Here is a 20,261-nt window from a genome sequence, read left to right as displayed (position 1 = left end):
CAGGTTCTAAGCTTTAATGGAGTCCAGAAATGAACCAGGGGCCAGGAACATCTCTGCACAAAATTCGAAAATTATTCCGGTTAGTGAATCCACCACCATGCTCAAGTTTCTGGATCAGTGAACAGCTTTATATAACATTGTCAACTGTATTCATATGTGGGATTCCAAAACTGTCAATGTTTTTTAGGAGAGATTCGAGTAAATGTTTGCCATTGGTACACAGGAATACTTTCTCCTTACCATATGACCTTACCATACAGGGTGGGATCTCTTCAACATCCGGTAAACCTGTTTACAGGGAGATTCTATTGTGGACCTTGTAGAAGGAGTTCTGTCAATATGTGAAAGAATGTAAAGTAGAAACCTCCCTTCAAGCCTTTTCCACTATCTGTAGAGGTCATTCGTCAAAGGCTGTTACAAAAGAAGAGGTGGCAAACCATGGGAGGGCTGAACTAGAGCTCATTTCAATCCACACAGAATTGATATATGGTGGGGATTTATATGCGAGAAATCTTGTTAGGATGCATACAGACAGCTCTGTATGGGATAAGTCTTTAATAAATTAGGGCACCAAGTCTTGCAGCTCTAAAAACTCCTCTGCCCCAATACCTCCAAACTCAATGATAAGACAGTCGCCTACTGGGATAAATAAACTAAAACCTCACTCACCGAACAAGAATGGGCCACACTATGGGCCTCCGCCTCACACAATATCTCCCCAGTGCTCGCACAAACAACATTTTGGCTGCTTCAAAAGGCTTTTTGGACCCCTGCATGCTTACTCGCATTAGGCTTCAGGGAGGACGCAATATGCTGTAACTGGAACAAGGGGAAGGGGGACCTAGCACATCGTATCTTCCATTGTCCAACACTCAAAGTATTCTTGGAAAAAATCTTTGTTTTCATAAATGATTTGTTTGACTGTACACTAACAAAAGAATTTTCCACCCTCACTTTGGCATTTTTGAACACGGAACTGAGAACGGAACAAGATAAGGATCTACTAGACCTATTACTGACAGCAGCAGTGAAAATGATCTTAGCCAACTGGAAGGACACAAGCTAGATAACTTACAAAGGCTGGATCAACTGGATTACGCATCTTAGAGGAGCGGACAAAATTGCTCTACAGAACTCATCCTGGAAAGTGTCCTCCAGAGGGATGTGGAGATCCCTGGACACAAACCTAGACTCTTATGAACCTCCTGAATATGCTAGTTTCACATTCTGGTACGCCCCATGATCGTACCACCAAGACAACTGTATCTAACTGGATCCAAATGGGCGCATACAATTATAGCTCTGTCGGGCCTGCACGCGAGCTCAAATATCTTCAGAGAATGTCAGATGTAATTAAGAAGGATGTATCTTTCTTATTGCCTGTTCCCATCTCTCTTTTCACCCGTTGCTTTCCTGCTCCTTTCTGTCTGCTTTTCTCTCTTATTCAATAAATAATGCCACATGGGGTTAGTTATATAAACACCGATGTATAAATGTCAATTGCTTCAACCTATACTAACTCTGTAACAGCTGTTTGCGAATGTTTTCTTGTATACAAATAAATACAATTAAAAAAAACTTCTTTCAACCATAGGGAACGCTCAATAAACATATAGAAAGAAAAAGAAAGGAAAGAACAAGAGAAAGAATGAGAGTGAGATAGAGGTAGAGAGAAAGGGAGGAAGGGAGATGGACTCTTTGGCACGCAACAGCTTAGTAGTGCAGACACAGTTCAAACCGTTAGGAAGTTTGTTAGCAATTAATCCCTACAAATTGAGGCCTTGCTGAGCCACTGGAATATTTCTTTGGCAAAAGACACTCTCAGACACCTGGCAGTTCAGTATAAAGAAGACTGAAACTAGTGACACTAGTTTATACAGTGGTCTGTGAGGAATCCCATGCCTACTTTTCATATTCTTTAGATAGTTATATACATGAGCACCTGTAACCTAATATCTGCCCATCAGAAACTTCTCGTCTCACATAAATTGCCCAGTGCAACATCAAGGTTCAGGTACTCACACCTTCTAGGAACTCTCTACTGGGGCCCACTTCCATCTTCTATTGAAGCAAGTTCTTACTCAAGGACTTCAAAACCTTACTGGAGAGTCATCTCCTGCTACTACAAGGTAAGACATGATCAATACATGGCACGACGTTGGTGCAGTTTAAAAAACATAAAGAACATTTTAGTTACCTTAGGTAACACTCGTTCTGGTGGATACTCTACCTAACTGCAGATTCCTCGCCTTCAGAATATTCCCAGGTGCCATACTTTATCTGAAAGATTTAAGATCATTGCTCATGTGCACCGGTAGGTGGAATAGTGCTGCTCCTGTTCCATCTCTGAAGTGACAAACTGAGCCACATTTAAGCAGCACACCAGTGTACTGATGTCAGTTTCTTTCTTGACTGTCCTCTCCATCGGACTTGGAGCCCAAAAGTAATCAGCAATATCTGTGTGCAGATTACTAGACTGGGAAATTTTAAAACTGAAAGGGAGATCATACCACAGACCGGGAAGGGCACTGAGGCATCTGTACCCACCAGAAATACTTTTACCAAAGCTAAGTAACTTGCTCTTCTGATGGATACTCCTAAATGCAAATTCATCACCTTTAGAATAGACGACAAAACAAACCTCCCAAGGTCGAGTAATGGTTCAGTTAAAAAAGTCCTTCAGGACTGAGCAAGCAAAAAGCCTTTCCATTGGACCTTATTGTTTGTAGCTTAGTAAACGTGTTCACTGACGCCCATGGCAGGGGAAACGAGGTGGGGGTTTGGCAATCATCGCCCGGAGCGATTTTTCAGTCAGAACTCTGTCCTTACCCTCGAAAACATGCGAAGCATTGCATTTTTCCATCAAGCTCACTCCTTCATACAACCTTAAAGGAGTACTTATATATAGACTGCCAGGGGCACGTGCTGAATTTCTGTCCTCTTTTCTGCCTCTTATTGAACCTCTGGCAATCGAAGATTCCTTTATGGTTTTGGGAGATTTAAATTTCCATTTAGAAAATCTTCATGATTCCGAAACCTTTTCTCTCATGGCTGATTTTGCTACTCTTGGCCTGACCCAGTTGGTGACAACACCTACACATGAGGCTGGTCACACTTTGGATGGCATATTCACCAATATAAATGAGATAATAATAAAGGAAATACTACCCCTTACCTGGTCTGATCATTTTGTCATTATGAGCAGCATCAGTATTAACCAGACCATCAAGACTAACCAACACCTCCCAATACAAGAACCTTTTAGGGTTTGGAAGAATATTGATCCGGCTATATTAAGAACCTCCCTTACTGACACCTGGCCGAATATTTCGGGAGACGCTAATGTAGCTGCGAAACAATTTTCAGAATGGTTAGGATCAGCGTTAGATATAGCTGTCCCATTAAAAACATTCTCTAAAAATAGAAAGATACCCTCAGCACCTTGGTTCACGGAAACATTAAGAAGGCAAAAACAAATTTGCAGGAGTCATGAGAGAATGTGGCGAAAAGCCTACGATAGTGAGAGCAAAACAATATATAAACAGACGCTAGCTGTCTACAAGAAAATGATTTTTGAGGCCAAAAAGAATTTTTATGAGGAACAAATTGAAATGGCAAAAAACTCCAGTAGACAACTGTTCGAGATAGTAAAGTCACTAGCTGGCAAATCACAGGATTTGGCTCCTCCATCTTCTCAGGCTTTTTGCGACGCCTTGGCAAATTTTTTCTTTTCCAAGGTAAATGACATCTACGTAGATTTTGCTATTATTAATAAACCAATGGAATTGCTACGTCGTCCTCCTAATAGGCAAATTGAATGTTCATTTACCCAATTCAAAGAGGTACAGGAGGATCAAATTACAGATATTATTAGGTCAATTAAATCAGGCTCGGCTTTGGATCCGTGTCCTCCCAAGATTTTTCCCCCTATAATTGACTTAATAAGTGATTTTACTATGCAAATCTGTAATGCGATGTTCATATCAGGTGTTTTTCCGGATAGATTAAAGAACACGCTACTAAAACCGCTCCTGAAAAAACCAGGCTTGGATAATGAGTCATTAAAAAATTATAGGCCAATTGCCAGCCTGCCTTTCCTAGCCAAAGTGGCTGAGAAAATAATGAATGTTCAGCTCTCAGAGTATATTGAACACAATGACTTGCTCGATGAGTCACAGTTTGGTTTCCGGAAAATGCATGGAACCGAGACTGCACTCATCAAGGCAGCCGATGACATCAGGGCCATCAGAGACCAGGGTGGTACAGCGGTACTGGTTATGTTAGATCTGTCCGCGGCGTTCGACACGGTCAACCATTCCATCTTGATTGACCGTGTCGGGGAGCTGGGTATCCATTCTATGGCTCGAGCGTTGCTTACCTCATTTTTGGCTGCGAGAACACAGGCAGTAACCTTGGGGCCCTTTAGATCGGCCAATCTAGCACTACCATGTGGAGTACCGCAGGGCTCATCTCTAAGTCCGACCCTTTTTAACATTTATGTGTCGGACTTAGCTAGGGTAATTAAGATCTACCAGATGAGTCTTACCACTTATGCCGATGACACGCAGTTGGTGCTAGCCATCAATAATGATGGAGAAGAAGTAGCAGCTCGGTTTCAGGAAGGCATGTTGGCAATTAAAGAGTGGATGGCCTGTAACTGTTTAAGGTTGAACTCAGAGAAAACTGAGGTGATTATTTTTGGTAAGCTTTTTCCCATTTGGTCATCCATTTGGTGGCCTCCGCTACTCGGAGTTTTACCATGTCCTGTGCAGAAAGTTCGAAATGTAGGAGTCATATTCGACGAAAAATTAAATTTCGTCGATCATGCTAATCAAACAACGTCTACAGCATTTTTTAAACTTAAAATCTTTAAAAAAATAATTCCATTTCTCTCAGAATCGGGAGGGAAAACGGTGGTGAGCGCACTGGTTTTGTCAGCCTTGGATTACTGCAACGGTTTGTTTCTCAATGCTCAAACCCGGGTGGTTGCCAAGCTCCAGCTTATTCAGAATGCTGCAGCAAGACTCCTATCCGGGACCCCCAAATATAAACCAGTTAAACAGGTAATCAGGAGCTATCACTGGCTGACGGTTAAAAACCGGATTAAATTTAAAACACTGTGTCTCACCTTTAAAGCAATCCAGCAGCATGGACCCCAATTCCTCAAACAGAAGCTCATGCCATATCGCCCCAATAGACAATTAAGATCAGTCAATTCTTTTTATCTGTTTGTGCCAAGAACGAGGACAGTAACTTGGGGAGACAGATCTTTTACCATCGCGGCAGCCAGACTCTGGAACACTCTTCCACTAGTGATAAGATCTACCCCCACGCTGCTACAGTTTAGAAAACTGGTGAAGACTTGGCTCTTTGACCAATAAATCTCAACCCCGTTATTAAATTCCACGATTAGAACTGTAATCGAGCATACTGAGGCACCTATGAGTTTCTAGCGCCAAGACGCCCAAGGGCATATGTTGCGCTTTATAAATTTAAAAAATAAATAAATAAATAAATAAATGGCGCAGCTCGGCAGATGTCTAGTACAGGAACTCTGCTTGCTTGCACAGTGGTAGCAGCATTGGCCCTGGTGGAATGGGTCCTCAGTCCTTCTGAAAACTGCTTCATGGCCAGTGCATAGTACATCTTAAAGCAGAGGACTATCCATCTCGACATAGTACTTTTCAGCAATGCCTTGCCCTTCTTTGCCCCAAAAACCCCTGTAAAGAGCTGATTGTCCAGCCAACAGTCTTTGGTGCAATCCGTATAGAAACAGAGAATGGAGCTCAGCATAAGGGGGATTTGCTCTCACACATGCCAAAGTGTTGGGGAGAAGCCCTATTAAACTTGAAACTCAATATAGGTGAGACTCCCTCACTCACATACTGGAGCACAACTCTGAGACAAACTCTGGTACATACCAACGTATAGGGGAGCTCAGTGAACGTGAGACTTCTTCTGACACACACATGGAGATCAGTTTAGTGGGGACTCCCTTGGACACATGAGCTCCGTTTATTTGAGGCTTCCATTGACACACGCGCTCAGTATAGAATAGACTCCCTATGAAACATGGAGCTCAGTATTGGGGAGATCAGCTCTGACACACGGAATTCAATAGAGTTGAGACTCCAACTGACACAAACCAAAGTGTAAGAGGAGATGTCCTCTGATACATGGAGCTCAGTATAGGTGTCTCCCTCTGATAAGTGGAGCTCAGTATAAGGTTGACTATCTTTCACACGTACAAAAGTATAAGGAAGATGTCCTGTAATACATGGAACTCAATCTAGGTAAGACTCCCTTAGACGCATACTGAAGTACAGAGGAGCTCAGTTTAGAGGAGACTCTATCCAACTCATGGTCCTCCGTATAGGTGAAACTCCCTCTGACACATTCAACTTAGAATAAGTGACTCATGGAGCTCGGTATAAGTTACACACCATCTGGCAGATAGAGCTCAGTGTAAGGTAGACTCCCCCTGACACATGGAGCTCAGTATAACGTAGACACCCCTGGCAGATAGAGCTCAGTGTACGGTACACTCCCCTGACACACAGAGCTCAGTATAATGTAGACACCCTCTGGCAGATAGAGCTCAGTGTACGGTAGACTCCCCTGACACATGGAGCTCAGTATAATGTAGACACCCCGTATCAGATGGAGCTCAGTGTAACTCAGTATAATGTAGACACCCTTTGGCAAATAGAGCTCAGTGTAAGGTAGACTCCCCCTGACACATGGAGCTCGGTATAATGTAGACACCCTCTGGCAGATAGAGCTCAGTGTAAGGTTGACTCCCCCTGACACATGGAGCTCAGTATATTGTAGACACCCTCTGGCAGATAGAGCTCAGTGTAAGGTAGGCTCCCCCTGACACATGGAGCTCAGTATATTGTAGACACCCTCTGGCAGATAGAGCTCAGTGTAAGGTAGGCTCCCCCTGACACATGGAGCTCAGTATAATGTAGACACCCCCTGGCAGATAGAGCTCAGTGTAAGGTAGGCTCCCCCTGACACATGGAGCTCAGTATAATGTAGACACCCCCTGGCAGATAGAGCTCAGTGTAAGGTAGACTTCCCCTGACACATGGAGCTCAGTTAATGTAGACACCCCCTGGCAGATAGAGCTCAGTGTAAGGTAGACTCTCCCTGACACATGGATCTCAGTATAATGTAGACACCCCCTGGCAGATAGAGCTCAGTGTAAGATAGACTCCCCCTGACACATGGAGCTCAGTATAATGTAGGCACCCTCTGACAGATAGAGCTCAGTGCGAGGTAGACTCACTCTGGTATATGGAGATCTGTATGAAGTAGACTCACTCTGACACATGGAGCTCAGTATAAGTAAGGATCCTTCTGGCACACTATGTAGGGGAGACTCCCTCAGACCCAGAGCTCTGTCTGAGAGATTCCTTTTGAAAGAGAGTAAAGTACAGGGCAGATGTGGTTCAACACATGGAGCTCAGAAAGGGGGACTCTGACCCTGACCGACACTTGTGGCTCAGGACATGAGAGACTGGCTCTGATGTCACATGGAGATCATAATAGGGGACATGGCTCTGATGGGCACATGGAGCTCAGGATAGTGGAGAGCAGCTTAGCAGCATGCATCTTAGAATAGGAGAGACTGGCTCTGACGTCACATGGAGTTCAGAATAGGGGAGAGTGACTCTGAAGGACACATGGAGCTCAGAATAGGGGAGAGTGGCTCTGACAGGCACATGGAGCTCAGGATCGGAGAGAGCGGCTCTGACGAACACATGGTTCTCAGAAAAAGACTAGCTTTAATGTCACATGGAGCTCAGAAAGAGGGACACTACCCTGATAGACACTTTTTGCTCAGAACATGAGAGACTGACTCTGACATCACATATAGCTTAGGATAGGGGAGAGCGGCTCTGCAGCATGCATCTTAGAATAGGCGAGACTGGCTCTGACGTCACATGGAGCTCAGAATAGGGAAGACTGGCTCTGACCACATGGGGATCGGGATAGGGGAGAGCGGCTCTGCAGCATGCATCTCAGAATAGGAGAGACCGGCTCTGACGTCACATGGAGCTCAGGATAGGGGAGAATGACTCTGAAGGACACATGGAGCTCAGAATAGGGGAGAGTGGCTCTGATGTCACATGGAGTTCAGAATAGGGGATAGTGACTCTGAAGGTCACATGGAGCTCAGAATAGGGGAGAGTGGCTCTGCAGCATGCATCTTAGAATAGCAGAGACTGGCTCTGACTTCACATGGAACTCGGGGTAGGGGAGCGTGGTTCTGCAGCATGCGTCTTAGAAAAGGAGTGACAGGCTCTGACGTCACATGGAGCGCAGGATAGGAGAGTACGGCTCGGCAGCATGCATCTTAGAATAGGGGAGAGTAGCTCTGACTTCACATGGAGCTCAGGATAGGGGAGAGCGGCTCTGCAGCATGCATCTGAGAATATGAGAGACTGGCTCTGATGTTACACGGACCTGAGGATAGGGGAGAATGGCTCTGCAGCATGCATCTTAGAATAGGAGAGACTGGCTCTGACGTCACATGGAGCTAAGGATATGGTAGAGGGACTCTGTAGGACACATGGAACTCAGAATAGGGGAGAGTGGCTCTGACATCACATGGAGCTCAGAATAGTGGAGAGTGACTCTGACGGGCATATGGAGCTTAGGATCGGGGAGAGTGACTCTGAAGGACACATGGAGCTCAGAATAGGGGAGAGTGACTCTGACGTCACATAGAGATCAGAAAAGGGGAGACTGGCTCTGACGTCACGTGGAGCTCAGGATTGGGAAGAGCGGCTCTAAATCATGCATCTTAGAATAGGAGAGACTGGCTCTGACTTCACATGGAGCTCAGGATAGGGGAGAATGACTCTGAAGGACACATAGAGCTCAGAATAGGGGAGAGTGGCTCTGACGTCACATGGAGTTTAGAATAGGGGAGAGTGACTCTGAAGGACACATGGTGCTCAGAATAGGGGAGAGTGGCTCTGCCATCACCTGGAGCTCAGGATGGGAAGAGTGACTCTGAAGGACAAATGGAGCTCAGAATAGGAGGAGACTTACTCTGACGTCACATGAAGCTTAGGATAGGGGAGACAGGCTCTGCAGCATGCATCTTAGAATAGGAGGGGCTGGCTTTGACGTCACATGGAGCTCAGGATAGGGGAGAGCGGTTCTGCAGCATGCATCTTAGACTAGGAGAGACTGGCTCTGACGTCACATGGAGCTCAGAATAGGGGAGCGGCTCTTCAGCATGCATCTTAGAATAGGAGAGACTGGCTCTGACATCGAATGGAGCTCAGAATAGGGGAGACTGGCTCTGACGTCACATGGAGCTCAGAATAGGGGAGACTGGCTTTGACCACATGGAGCTCGGGATAGGGGAGGGCGGCTTTGCAGCATGCATCTCAGAATAGGAGAGACTAGCTCTGGCGTCACATGGAACTCAGGATAGGGGAGAGTGGCTCTGCAGCATGCATCTTAGAATAGAAGAGACTGGCTCTGACGTCACATGGTGCTCAGGATAGGGAAGGGCGACACTGCAGCATGCATCTTAGAATGGGAAAGACTAGCCTGATGTCACATGGAGCTCAGGATAGGGGGGAATGACTCTGAAGGACACATGGAGCTCAGAATAGGGGAGAGTGGCTCTGATGTCACATGGAGCTCAGAATAGGGGATAGTGACTCTGGAGGTCACATGGAGCTCAGAATAGGGGAGAGTGACTCTGAAAGACACATGGAGCTCAGAATAGGGTAGAGTGGCTCTGAAGTCACATGGAGATCAGAATAGGGGAGACTAGCTCTGATGTCACATGGAGTTCAGGATGGGGAGAGTGGCTCTGCAGCATGCATCTTAGAATAGGAGAGTCTGGCTCGGACTACACATGGAACTCAGGATAGGGGAGAGCGGCTCTGCAGAATACATCTTAGAATAGGAGAGACTGGCTCAGACTTCACATTGAACTCGGTATAGGGGAGCGCAGCACTGCAGCATGCATCTTAAAAAAGGAGAGACAGGTTCTGATGTCACATAGAGCGCAGGACAGGGGAGAATGGCTCTGCAGCATGCATTTTAGAATATGAGAGACTGGCTCTGACGTCACATGTCACGTGGAGCTCAGGATAGGGTAGAGCGGCTCTGACATCACATGGAGCTCAGGATAGGGGAGAGTGGCCATGATGTCACATGGAGCTCAGAATAGGGGACACTGGCTCTGACGTTACATGGAGCTCAGAATAGGGGAGAGTGGCTCTGACGTCATATGGAGCTCAGAATAGGGGAGAGTGACTCTGAAGGACAAATGGAGCTCAGAATAGGGGAGAGTGGCTCTGACGTCACATGGAGATCAGAATAGGTGAGACTAGCTCTGACGTCACATGGAGTTCAGGATGGGGAGAGCGGCTCTGCAGCATGCATCTTAGAATAGGAGAGTCTGGCTCGGACTACACATGGAACTCGGGATAGGGGAGAGCGGCTCTGCAGAATGTATCTTAGTATAAGAGAGACTGGCTCTGACTTCACATGGAACTCGGGATAGGGGAGCGCGGCTCTGCAGCATGCATCTTAGAAAAGAAGAGACAGGCTCTGACGTCACATGGAGCGCAGGACAGGGGAGAACGGCTCTGCAGCATGCATTTTAGAATATGAGAGACTGGCTCTGACGTTACTCGGACCGCAGGATATGGGAGAAAGGCTCTGCAGCATGCATCTTAGAATAGGAGAGACTGGCTCTGACGTCATATGTCACGTGGAGCTCAGGATAGGGAAGAGCGGCTCTGAAGGACAAATGGAGCTCAGAATAGGGGAGAGTGGCTCTGACATCACATGGAGCTCAGGATAGGGGAGACTGGCTCTGACGTCACATGGACCTCAGGATAGGGGAGAGTGGCTCTGACTTCACATGGAGCTCAGAATAGGAGAGACTGGCTCTGACTTCAGATGCAGCTCGGGATAGGGGAGAGCACCTCTGCAGCATGCATCTTAGAATAGGAGAGACTGGCTCTGACGTCACATGGAGCTCAGGATCTGGGAGAGTGACTCTGAAGGACACATGGAGCTAAGAATAGGGGAGAGTGGCTCTGACGGGCACATGGAGCTCAGTAGATGGAGCTCAGAATAGGGGAGAGTGACTCTGATGTCTGATGGAGATCAGAATAGGGGAGACTAGCTCTGACGTCAAATGGAGTCCATGATAGGGGAGAGCGGCTCTGCAGCATGCGTTTTAGAATAGCAGAGACTGGCTCGGACTACACATGGAACTCGGGATAGTCGAGAGCGGCTCTGCAGAATGCATCTTAGAATAAGAGAGACTGGCACTGACGTCACATGGAGCTCAGGATAGGGGAGAGGGACTCTATTGGACACATGGAGCTCAGAATAGGGGAGAGTGGCTCTGACGTCAGATGAAGCTCAGAATAGGTGAGACTGGCTCTGACGTCACATGGGGCTCAGAATATGGGAGAGTCACTCTGAAGGACACATGGAGCTCAGAATAGGGGAAAGTGGCTCTGACAGGCACATGGTGCTCAGGATCGGATCTGGGAGAGTGACTCTGAAGGACACATGGAGCTAAGAATAGGGGAGAGTGGCTCTGACGGGCACATGGAGCTTAGTATATGGAGCTCAGAATAGGGGAGAGTGGCTCTGATGTCTGAAGGAGATCAGAATAGGGGAGACTAGCTCTGACGTCACATGGAGTTCATGATAGGGGAGAGCGGCTCTGCAGCATGCATCTTAGAATAGCAGAGACTGGCTCGGACTACACATGGAACTCGGGATAGGCGAGAGCGGCTCTGCAGCATGCATCTTAGAATAGGAGAGACTGGCTCTGACTTCACATGGGACTCGGGATAGGGGAGCGCGGATCTGCAGCATGCATCTTAGAAAAGGAGAGACAGGCTCTGACGTCACATGGAGTGCAAGACAGGGGAGAACGGCTCTGCAGCATGCATCTTAGAATAGGGGAGAGTTGCTCTGACTTCAGATGGAGCTCATGATAGGGGAGAATGGCTCTGCAGCAGGCATCTTAGAATAGGAGGGGCTGGCTTTGACGTCACATGGAGCTCAGGATAGGGGAGAGCGGTTCTGCAGCATGCATCTCAGACTAGGAGAGACTGGCTCTGACGTCACATGGAGCTCAGAATAGGGGAGAGCGGCTCTTCAGGATGCATCTTAGAATAGGAGAGACTGGCTCTGCCGTCGAATGGAGCTCAGAATAGGGGAGACTGGCTCTGACGTCACATGGAGCTCAGAATAGGGGAGACTGGCTCTGACCACATGGAGCTCGGGATAGGGGAGGGCGGCTTTGCAGCATGCATCTCAGAATAGGAGAGACTAGCTCTGACGTCACATGGAACTCAGGATAGGGGAGAGCGGCTCTTCAGCATGCATCTTAGAATAGGAGAGACTGGCTCTGCCGTCGAATGGAGCTCAGAATAGGGGAGACTGGCTCTGACGTCACATGGAGCTCAGAATAGGGGAGACTGGCTCTGACCACATGGAGCTCGGGATAGGGGAGGGCGGCTTTGCAGCATGCATCTCAGAATAGGAGAGACTAGCTCTGACGTCACATGGAACTCAGGATAGGGGAGAGTGGCTCTGCAGCATGCATCTTAGAATAGGAGAGACTGGCTTTGACGTCACATGGTGCTCAGGATAGGGGAGGGCGACACTGCAGCATGCATCTTAGAAGAGGAAAGACTGGCACTGACGTCACATGGAGCTCAGGACAGGGGAGCGCGGCTCTGCAGCATGCATCTTAGAATGGGAGAGACTAGCCTGATGTCACATGGAGCTCAGGATAGGGGAGAATGACTCTGAAGGACACATGGAGCTCAGAATAGTGGAGAGTGACTCTGGAGGTCACATGGAGCTCAGAATAGGGGAGAGTGACTATGAAGGACACATGGAGCTCAGAATAGGGTTGAGTGGCTCTGACGTCACATGGAGATCAGAATAGGGGAGACTAGCTCTGATGTTACATGGAGTTCAGGATGGGGAGAGTGGCTCTGCAGCATGCATCTTAGAATAGGAGAGTCTGGCTCGGACTACACATGGAACTCAGGATGGGGGAGAGCGGCTCTGCAGAATACATCTTAGAATAGGAGAGACTGGCTCTGACTTCACATTGAACTAGGGATAGGGGAGCGCAGCACTGTAGCATGCATCTTAGAAAAGGAGAGACAGGTTCTGATGTCACTTGGAGTGCAGGACAGGGGAGAACGGCCCTGCAGCATGCATTTTAGAATATGAGAGACTGGCTCTGACGTCACATGTCACGTGGAGCTCAGGATAGGAGAGAGCGGCTCTGACATCACATTGAGCTCAGGATAGGGGAGGGCGACACAGCAGCATGCATCTTAGAAGAGGAAAGACTGGCACTGACGTCACATGGAGCTCAGAATAGGGGAGAGTGGCTCTGATGTCACATGGAGCTCAGAATAGTGGAGAGTGACTCTGGAGGTCACATGGAGCTCAGAATAGGGGAGAGTGACTATGAAGGACACATGGAGCTCAGAATAGGGTTGAGTGGCTCTGACGTCACATGGAGATCAGAATAGGGGAGACTAGCTCTGATGTCACATGGAGTTCAGGATGGGGAGAGTGGCTCTGCAGCATGCATCTTAGAATAGGAGAGTCTGGCTCGGACTACACATGGAACTCAGGATGGGGGAGAGCGGCTCTGCAGAATACATCTTAGAATAGGAGAGACTGGCTCTGACTTCACATTGAACTAGGGATAGGGGAGCGCAGCACTGTAGCATAAAGTAAAGTAAAGTCCACATTTGTAAAGCGCACAATCACCCGTAAGGGTCTCTAGGCGCTGGGGGGCCGTCGGGAAGATTAAGCGAGCTATTGCCCAGAGTCACATGGTGCTGGGCTAACCTGCCGCCGGAGCCGGGGATCGAACCGTGGTCCCCAGATTCCAACGTCAGTCGCCCTGGCCGCGGCGCCACACCTCTCCCATGCATCTTAGAAAAGGAGAGACAGGTTCTGATGTCACTTGGAGTGCAGGACAGGGGAGAACGGCCCTGCAGCATGCATTTTAGAATATGAGAGACTGGCTCTGACGTCACATGTCACGTGGAGCTCAGGATAGGAGAGAGCGGCTCTGACATCACATTGAGCTCAGGATAGGGGAGAGTGGCCATGATGTCACATGGAGCTCAGAATAGGGGAGACTGGCTCTAACGTCACATGGAGCTCAGAATAGGGCAGACTGGCTCTGACGTCACATGGAGCTCAGAATAGGCGAGACTGGCTCTGACCACATGGAGCTCGGGATAGGGGAGGGCGGCTTTGCAGCATGCATCTCAGAATAGGAGAGACTAGCTCTGATGTCACATGGAACTCAGGATAGGGGAGAGCGGCTCTGCAGAATGTATCTTAGTATAGGAGAGACTGGCTCTGATTTCACATGGAACTCGGGATAGGGGAGCGCGGCTCTGCAGCATGCATCTTAGAAAAGAAGAGACAGGCTCTGACGTCACATGGAGCGCAGGACAGGGGAGAACGGCTCTGCAGCATGCATTTTAGAATATGAGAGACTGGCTCTGACGTTACTCGGACCGCAGGATACGGGAGAAATGCTCTGCAGCATGCAACTTAGAATAGGAGAGACTGGCTCTGACGTCATATGTCACGTGGAGCTCAGGATAGGGGAGAGTGGCTCTGACGGGCACATGGAGCTCAGTATATGGAGCTCAGAATAGGGGAGACTAGCTCGGACGTCACATGGAGTTCATGATAGGGGAGAGCGGCTCTGGAGCATGCATCTTAGAATAGCAGAGACTGGCTCTGACGTCATATGTCACGTGGAGCTCAGGATAGGGAAGAGCGGCTCTGAAGGACAAATGGAGCTCAGAATAGGGGAGAGTGGCTCTGACATCACATGGAGCTCAGGATAGGGGAGACTGGCTCTGACGTCACATGGACCTCAGGATAGGGGAGAGTGGCTCTGACTTCACATGGAGCTCAGAATAGGAGAGACTGGCTCTGACTTCAGATGCAGCTCGGGATAGGGGAGAGCACCTCTGCAGCATGCATCTTAGAATAGGAGAGACTGGCTCTGACGTCACATGGAGCTCAGGATATGGGAGAGTGACTCTGAAGGACACATGGAGCTCAGAATAGGGGAGAGTGGCTCTGACGGGCACATGGAGCTCAGTATATGGAGCTCAGAATAGGGGAGAGTGACTCTGATGTCTGATGGAGATCAGAATAGGGGAGACTAGCTCGGACGTCACATGGAGTTCATGATAGGGGAGAGCGGCTCTGCAGCATGCATCTTAGAATAGGAGAGACTGCTCTGACTTCACATGGGACTCTGGATAGGGGAGCGCGGATCTGCAGCATGCATCTTAGAAAAGGAGAGACAGGCTCTGACGTCACATGGAGCGCAAGACAGGGGAGAACGGCTCTGCAGCATGCATCTCAGAATAGGGGAGAGTTGCTCTGACTTCACATGGAGCTCATGATAGGGGAGAGCGGCTCTGCAGCATGCATCCTAGAATATGAGAGACTGACTCTGACGTTACACGGAGCTCAGGATAGGGGAGAATAGCTCTGCAGCATGCAACTTAGTATAGGGGAGAGTGGCTCTGACGTCACATGTCACATGGAGCTCAGAATAGGGGAGAGTGGCTCTGACGTCACATGGAGCTCAGAATAGGGGAGAGTGGCTCTGACGTCACATGGAGCTCAGAATAGAGGAAAGTGGCTCTGACGTCACATGGAGCTCAGAATAGGGGAGACTGACTCTGACGTCATATGGAGCTCAGGATAGGGGAGAGTGGCTCTGACTTCACATGGAGCTCAGAATAGGGGAGAGTGGCTCTGACGGGCACGGATGTATGATGTTATAACGCATACTTTTACTCCGCAGACCATTACAACGCGACTTTTACACCGCATACCGTTACAACCCATAGCGCCTTGGGGCGCTGGATAGTGGTAAGTATAATTTACTATTCTAACTCCAGTCCCCGTGGACCCTAGGGAAGGTGTTGGATAGTAAATTATACCTATTACCTATCCTAGAGCGCCCCCCAGCGCAATGCGTTGTAATGGTATGCGGAGTAATGGTCGCGTTGTAATGGGTCTGCGGAGTAAAAGATCCGTTGTAACGGGTGTATACCGACGGGCACACGGTGCTCAAGATCTGGGAGAGTGACTCTGAAGAACACATGGAGCTCAGAATACGGGAGACTGACTCTGACGTCATATGGAGCTCAGGATAGGGGAGAGTGGCTCTTCCTTCACATGGAGCTCAGAATACGGGAGAATGGCTCTGACTTCACATGGAGCCTGGGATAGGGGTGAGCGGCTCTGCAGCATGCATCTTAGAATAGGAGAGATTGGCTCTGACGTCATATGGAGCTCAGGATAGGTGAGAGTGGCTCTGACGTCATATGGAGCTCAGAATAGGGGAGACTGACTCTGACATCATATGGAGCTCAGGATAGGGGAGAGTGGCTCTGACTTCACATGGAGCTCAGAATATGAGAGACTGGCTTTGCCTTCACATTGAGCTCAGAATAGGGGAGAGTGGCTCTGACTTCACATGGAGCCTGGGATGCATCTTAGAATAGGGGAGATTGGCTCTGACGTCATATGGAGCTCAGGATAGGGGAGAGGGACTCAGTAGGACACATGGAGCTCAGAATAGGAGAGAGTGACTCTGAAGGACACATGGAGCTCAGAATAGTGGAGAGTGGCTCTGACATCACATGAAGCTCAGAATAGGGGAGAGTGGCTCTGACGGGCACATGGTGCTCAGGATCTGGGAGATGACTCTGAAGAACACATGGAGCTCAGAATAGGGGAGAGTGGCTCTGATGGGCACATGGAGCTCAGAATAGGGGAGAGTGGCTCTGATGGACACATGGAGCTCAGTATAGGGGAGAGTGACTCTGAAGGACACATGGAGCTCAGAAGAGGGAGAGTAGCTCTGACGTCACATGAAGCTCAGAATAGGGGAGACTAGCTCTGATGTCACATTGAGCTCAGAATAGGGGAGAGTGGCTCTGACTTCACATGGAGCCTGGGATGCATCTTAGAATAGGAGAGATTGGATCTGACGTCATATGGAGCTCAGGATAGGGGAGAGGGACTCAGTAGGACACATGGAGCTCAGAATAGGAGCGAGTGACTCTGAAGGACACATGGAGCTCAGAATAGTGGAGAGTGGCTCTGACATCACATGAAGCTCAGAATAGGGGAGAGTGGCTCTGACGGGCACATGGTGCTCAGAATCTGGGAGATGACTCTGAAGAACACATGGAGCTCAGAATAGGGGAGAGTGGCTCTGATGGGCACATGGAGCTCAAAATAGGGGAGAGTGGCTCTGACATTACGTGGAGCTCAGAATAGGAGAGAGTGACTCTGAAGGACACATGGAGCTCAGAATAGTGGAGAGTGGCTCTGACATCACATGAAGCTCAGAATAGGGGAGAGTGGCTCTGACGGGCACATGGTGCTCAGGATCTGGGAGATGACTCTGAAGAACACATGGAGCTCAGAATAGGGGAGAGTGGCTCTGATGGGCACATGGAGCTCAGAATAGGGGAGAGTGGCTCTGATGGACACATGGAGCTCAGTATAGGGGAGAGTGACTCTGAAGGACACATGGAGCTCAGAATAGGGAGAGTAGCTCTGACGTCACATGGAGCTCAGAATAGGGGAGAGTGGCTCTGAAGGACACATGGAGCTCAGAATAGGGGAGAGTGACTCTGACGTCACATGAAGCTCAGGATAGGGGAGAGCGGCTCTGCAGCATGCATCTTAGAATAGGAGAGACTGTCTCTGACACATCCGAACATTGAACAGAAGACACTCTATCATTTTACAACTTGGCACCAGGAAAGGTTCACTCATACCTTGGTCAAACTTCTACTAGGAACTCTTTAGACAAAGCATAAGAGGGTCTGTATTGGAGAGGATCACATCAACCCGTAATCATGGCATGGATGTTACTTTCATAAACTCATAGTAACTCTATGTAAAGGGAAACGTCTGCCGGCCCTTCACAGGTCATCGCAGGACACGACACCTCTAAAATCCTGAAGGCACAGTAGACAGCTCTACGCACCCCATTCTGACCTTCTGCTGCACCCGAGTAACACTTCCAAATGAGCGGACCAGCAGCAGAGTTTGATATGTTGATATATATAATGCAGAAATATGTTCAGGTATGAAACACAGTTGTCACCGGAACTGAAGTACAAATATAGATGTAAGCGATATTAATGTTGTGTTATTTAGGAATAACTGGGATAATGGAAAGATGCGCTCGTTATAAATGCAAATTAATGTAACAGAGCAACTAAACTTGTGCCACTTACTCAAACGATTTAAACATTTTAAATCTATTTCTACCATCGAAAACTCAACGCCAATGCTGTTTCCAGTTAATAAACTCTCCTATAAACTCCCACCTATATACATACATAAATAATGAAATACAGAAACTTGTAAAACTTTACACGGAATCTTCTACATAAATTAAGGGGCAGCGATTTGCCCAGGATCACATAGGGTGTCACTTTCATAGCTGCGCGCCTGATGCCTAAAACCACAGAGTACAACAAGTTCCAGAGACTAACATTGCGCAGCACATTGAAGACGCGTCATCCTTACCTTGGGGCGGTATGTCAAGGGCGGCTGAGGAGATGACGGCAGACAGGAGGCAGACGAGGAGGGCAGGGATGCTGGAGGGCATCTTCACGGGGCGTCGGGGAGTCTCGCGTCCTGCCATGTCACCCCTGACCCGCGCTGCTCCTCTCCCGGTCGGAGGTCCTGGACTGAGGCGATACGGTGCTTCTAACCTGCAGAAACCAGAAATCCTCGTTTTAATGTCTGCAGTGTTACCGAATGCACAACTATAGAACCCAGCGTCCTGCTCACATGCATGTGTGCTCTGAGGCAGACGCGAACCCCTGCGTCCGGGGGAAGCCGATTAATAATCCTATTTTAAGCAGAGAGAAGCCCTGTTTGTTCGTGTTCGCCTGGCTGTGCAACAGAGGGGCTGCTGATGAATAGTTTCCATTACTTTCACTTGATGAGGTTTAGGTCCTGGGGGCGATCGGGTAAGGAGGGGCCCTCGACGCCCCCGCCTCCCTCGTCACCTCTGATGTTTGTCCGCTGAGGGCATCCATCCCTCAGACAGGCACAGTTCTTGGGGGAAGTCTTTTTACAATAAACTGCGTGCATACCTCGCTGCGTCACGGGGCATCCGGGGGAGTTTACAAACACCCGGCACTGGCTGGGAGTCAGCTGTGCTATTCTGTCCCCTGGGGAGAGAAAGCCCGAGGGACTCAGACAGGAATCCGTGGCTAAGACCCTCTGCTTTGCAGAGACGGCACAGACACTCACGCAACAGGTGCAGCCCGCCCATAACCGAGTTCGACCTGCCACTCACTCCCTCTTTCTCTCTACTCCTCTGGGTCCATCCCTTTCTTTTCACTTGCTCCTCTTCTTCCCCTCCTCCCTTGCACTCATCAGCTCTCTCTCCGCATATGTTTGCGTCTTAATCTTATATTCCCCCTTCCAACCCAAACGACTAGATAGATTCTCCAACTCTCCCACGCCCTCCATTTTCCTCGTTAAAATACATCAACAGTTCACTCTTGCTCTTTCCCCACCGCCCAATTCTTCCTTCATGTCTGCCTCCTTACGGTGGTTTTACCCTTTAAACTCAAATGTGCTGTCCCCCAAGGTGTCATCATTGTTCCGCTCAGCTCCCCATACCTGCGTGCTTCCTCTCCCCTATTACATTTTCTTTCCCTCTCAAAATGTCTTTTTTCCACTCTTTTTCCTTCATCTCTCCCTACCAGAATTGGACTCCCCCACCCCACCATCCGGTCCCCACTTCCTGTCTCTCTTTGTCTGTCTGTATTGCTTCACTCACACTTTCTCCCTTTTTTTGCATGTTATTGTCTCTGCATTTTTTCTTCTCTGCGGCTCCTTGCAGCTCGCTTTCTCACACTTTACACCACTAAGGTTTGTTTATGTGCTCTTTCTCTCCCTGCTCTTTCACCCCTCCATGGCGTGCTCTCTTCTGCCTCATCTACCTCTTCCCATCCCCATCCCCACCCCCACCCCCCATTTTAATGCGTACTGCTTTTTGTTCATGCTGCTTCTCTTTTCACCCTCTGCATGTTCTTCACATGCCCCGCCCCCTCTTCATCCTTTGTGTCAGCATCTTGAACTTCATGTGCCATCATCCCTGTAACTGTTCCCTGCGCTGTCCTTCACAATCC

At 48.7% G+C, this 20,261-nt stretch overlaps 1 protein-coding gene across 3 annotated transcripts in view; it reads right to left on the bottom strand.

The window, feature by feature from the left end:
- Positions 1-20,261, bottom strand: part of CHL1 (cell adhesion molecule L1 like) — a 524,527-nt gene that overhangs the window by 269,109 nt on the left and 235,157 nt on the right. For 2 of the 3 annotated variants that reach the window (XM_078661651.1, XM_078661652.1), the window contains exons 1-2: positions 18,907-19,036; positions 18,640-18,827 (exon numbers count right to left, since the gene is read on the bottom strand). In XM_078661651.1, coding sequence (XP_078517777.1) covers positions 18,640-18,827; positions 18,907-18,908 — 190 coding nt within the window. In that variant the 5' untranslated portion in view covers positions 18,909-19,036. Of the gene's footprint in view, positions 1-18,639; positions 18,828-18,906; positions 19,037-20,261 lie in introns of those variants that run through there. The other variant, XM_078661653.1, reaches the window with a different exon arrangement.

The sequence above is a fragment of the Lissotriton helveticus genome, chromosome 9 (genome assembly GCF_964261635.1).
Source record: "Lissotriton helveticus chromosome 9, aLisHel1.1, whole genome shotgun sequence".
NCBI classification, from domain to species: Eukaryota; Metazoa; Chordata; class Amphibia; order Caudata; family Salamandridae; genus Lissotriton; species Lissotriton helveticus.
This window is presented reverse-complemented; position numbering and strand designations above follow the sequence as displayed.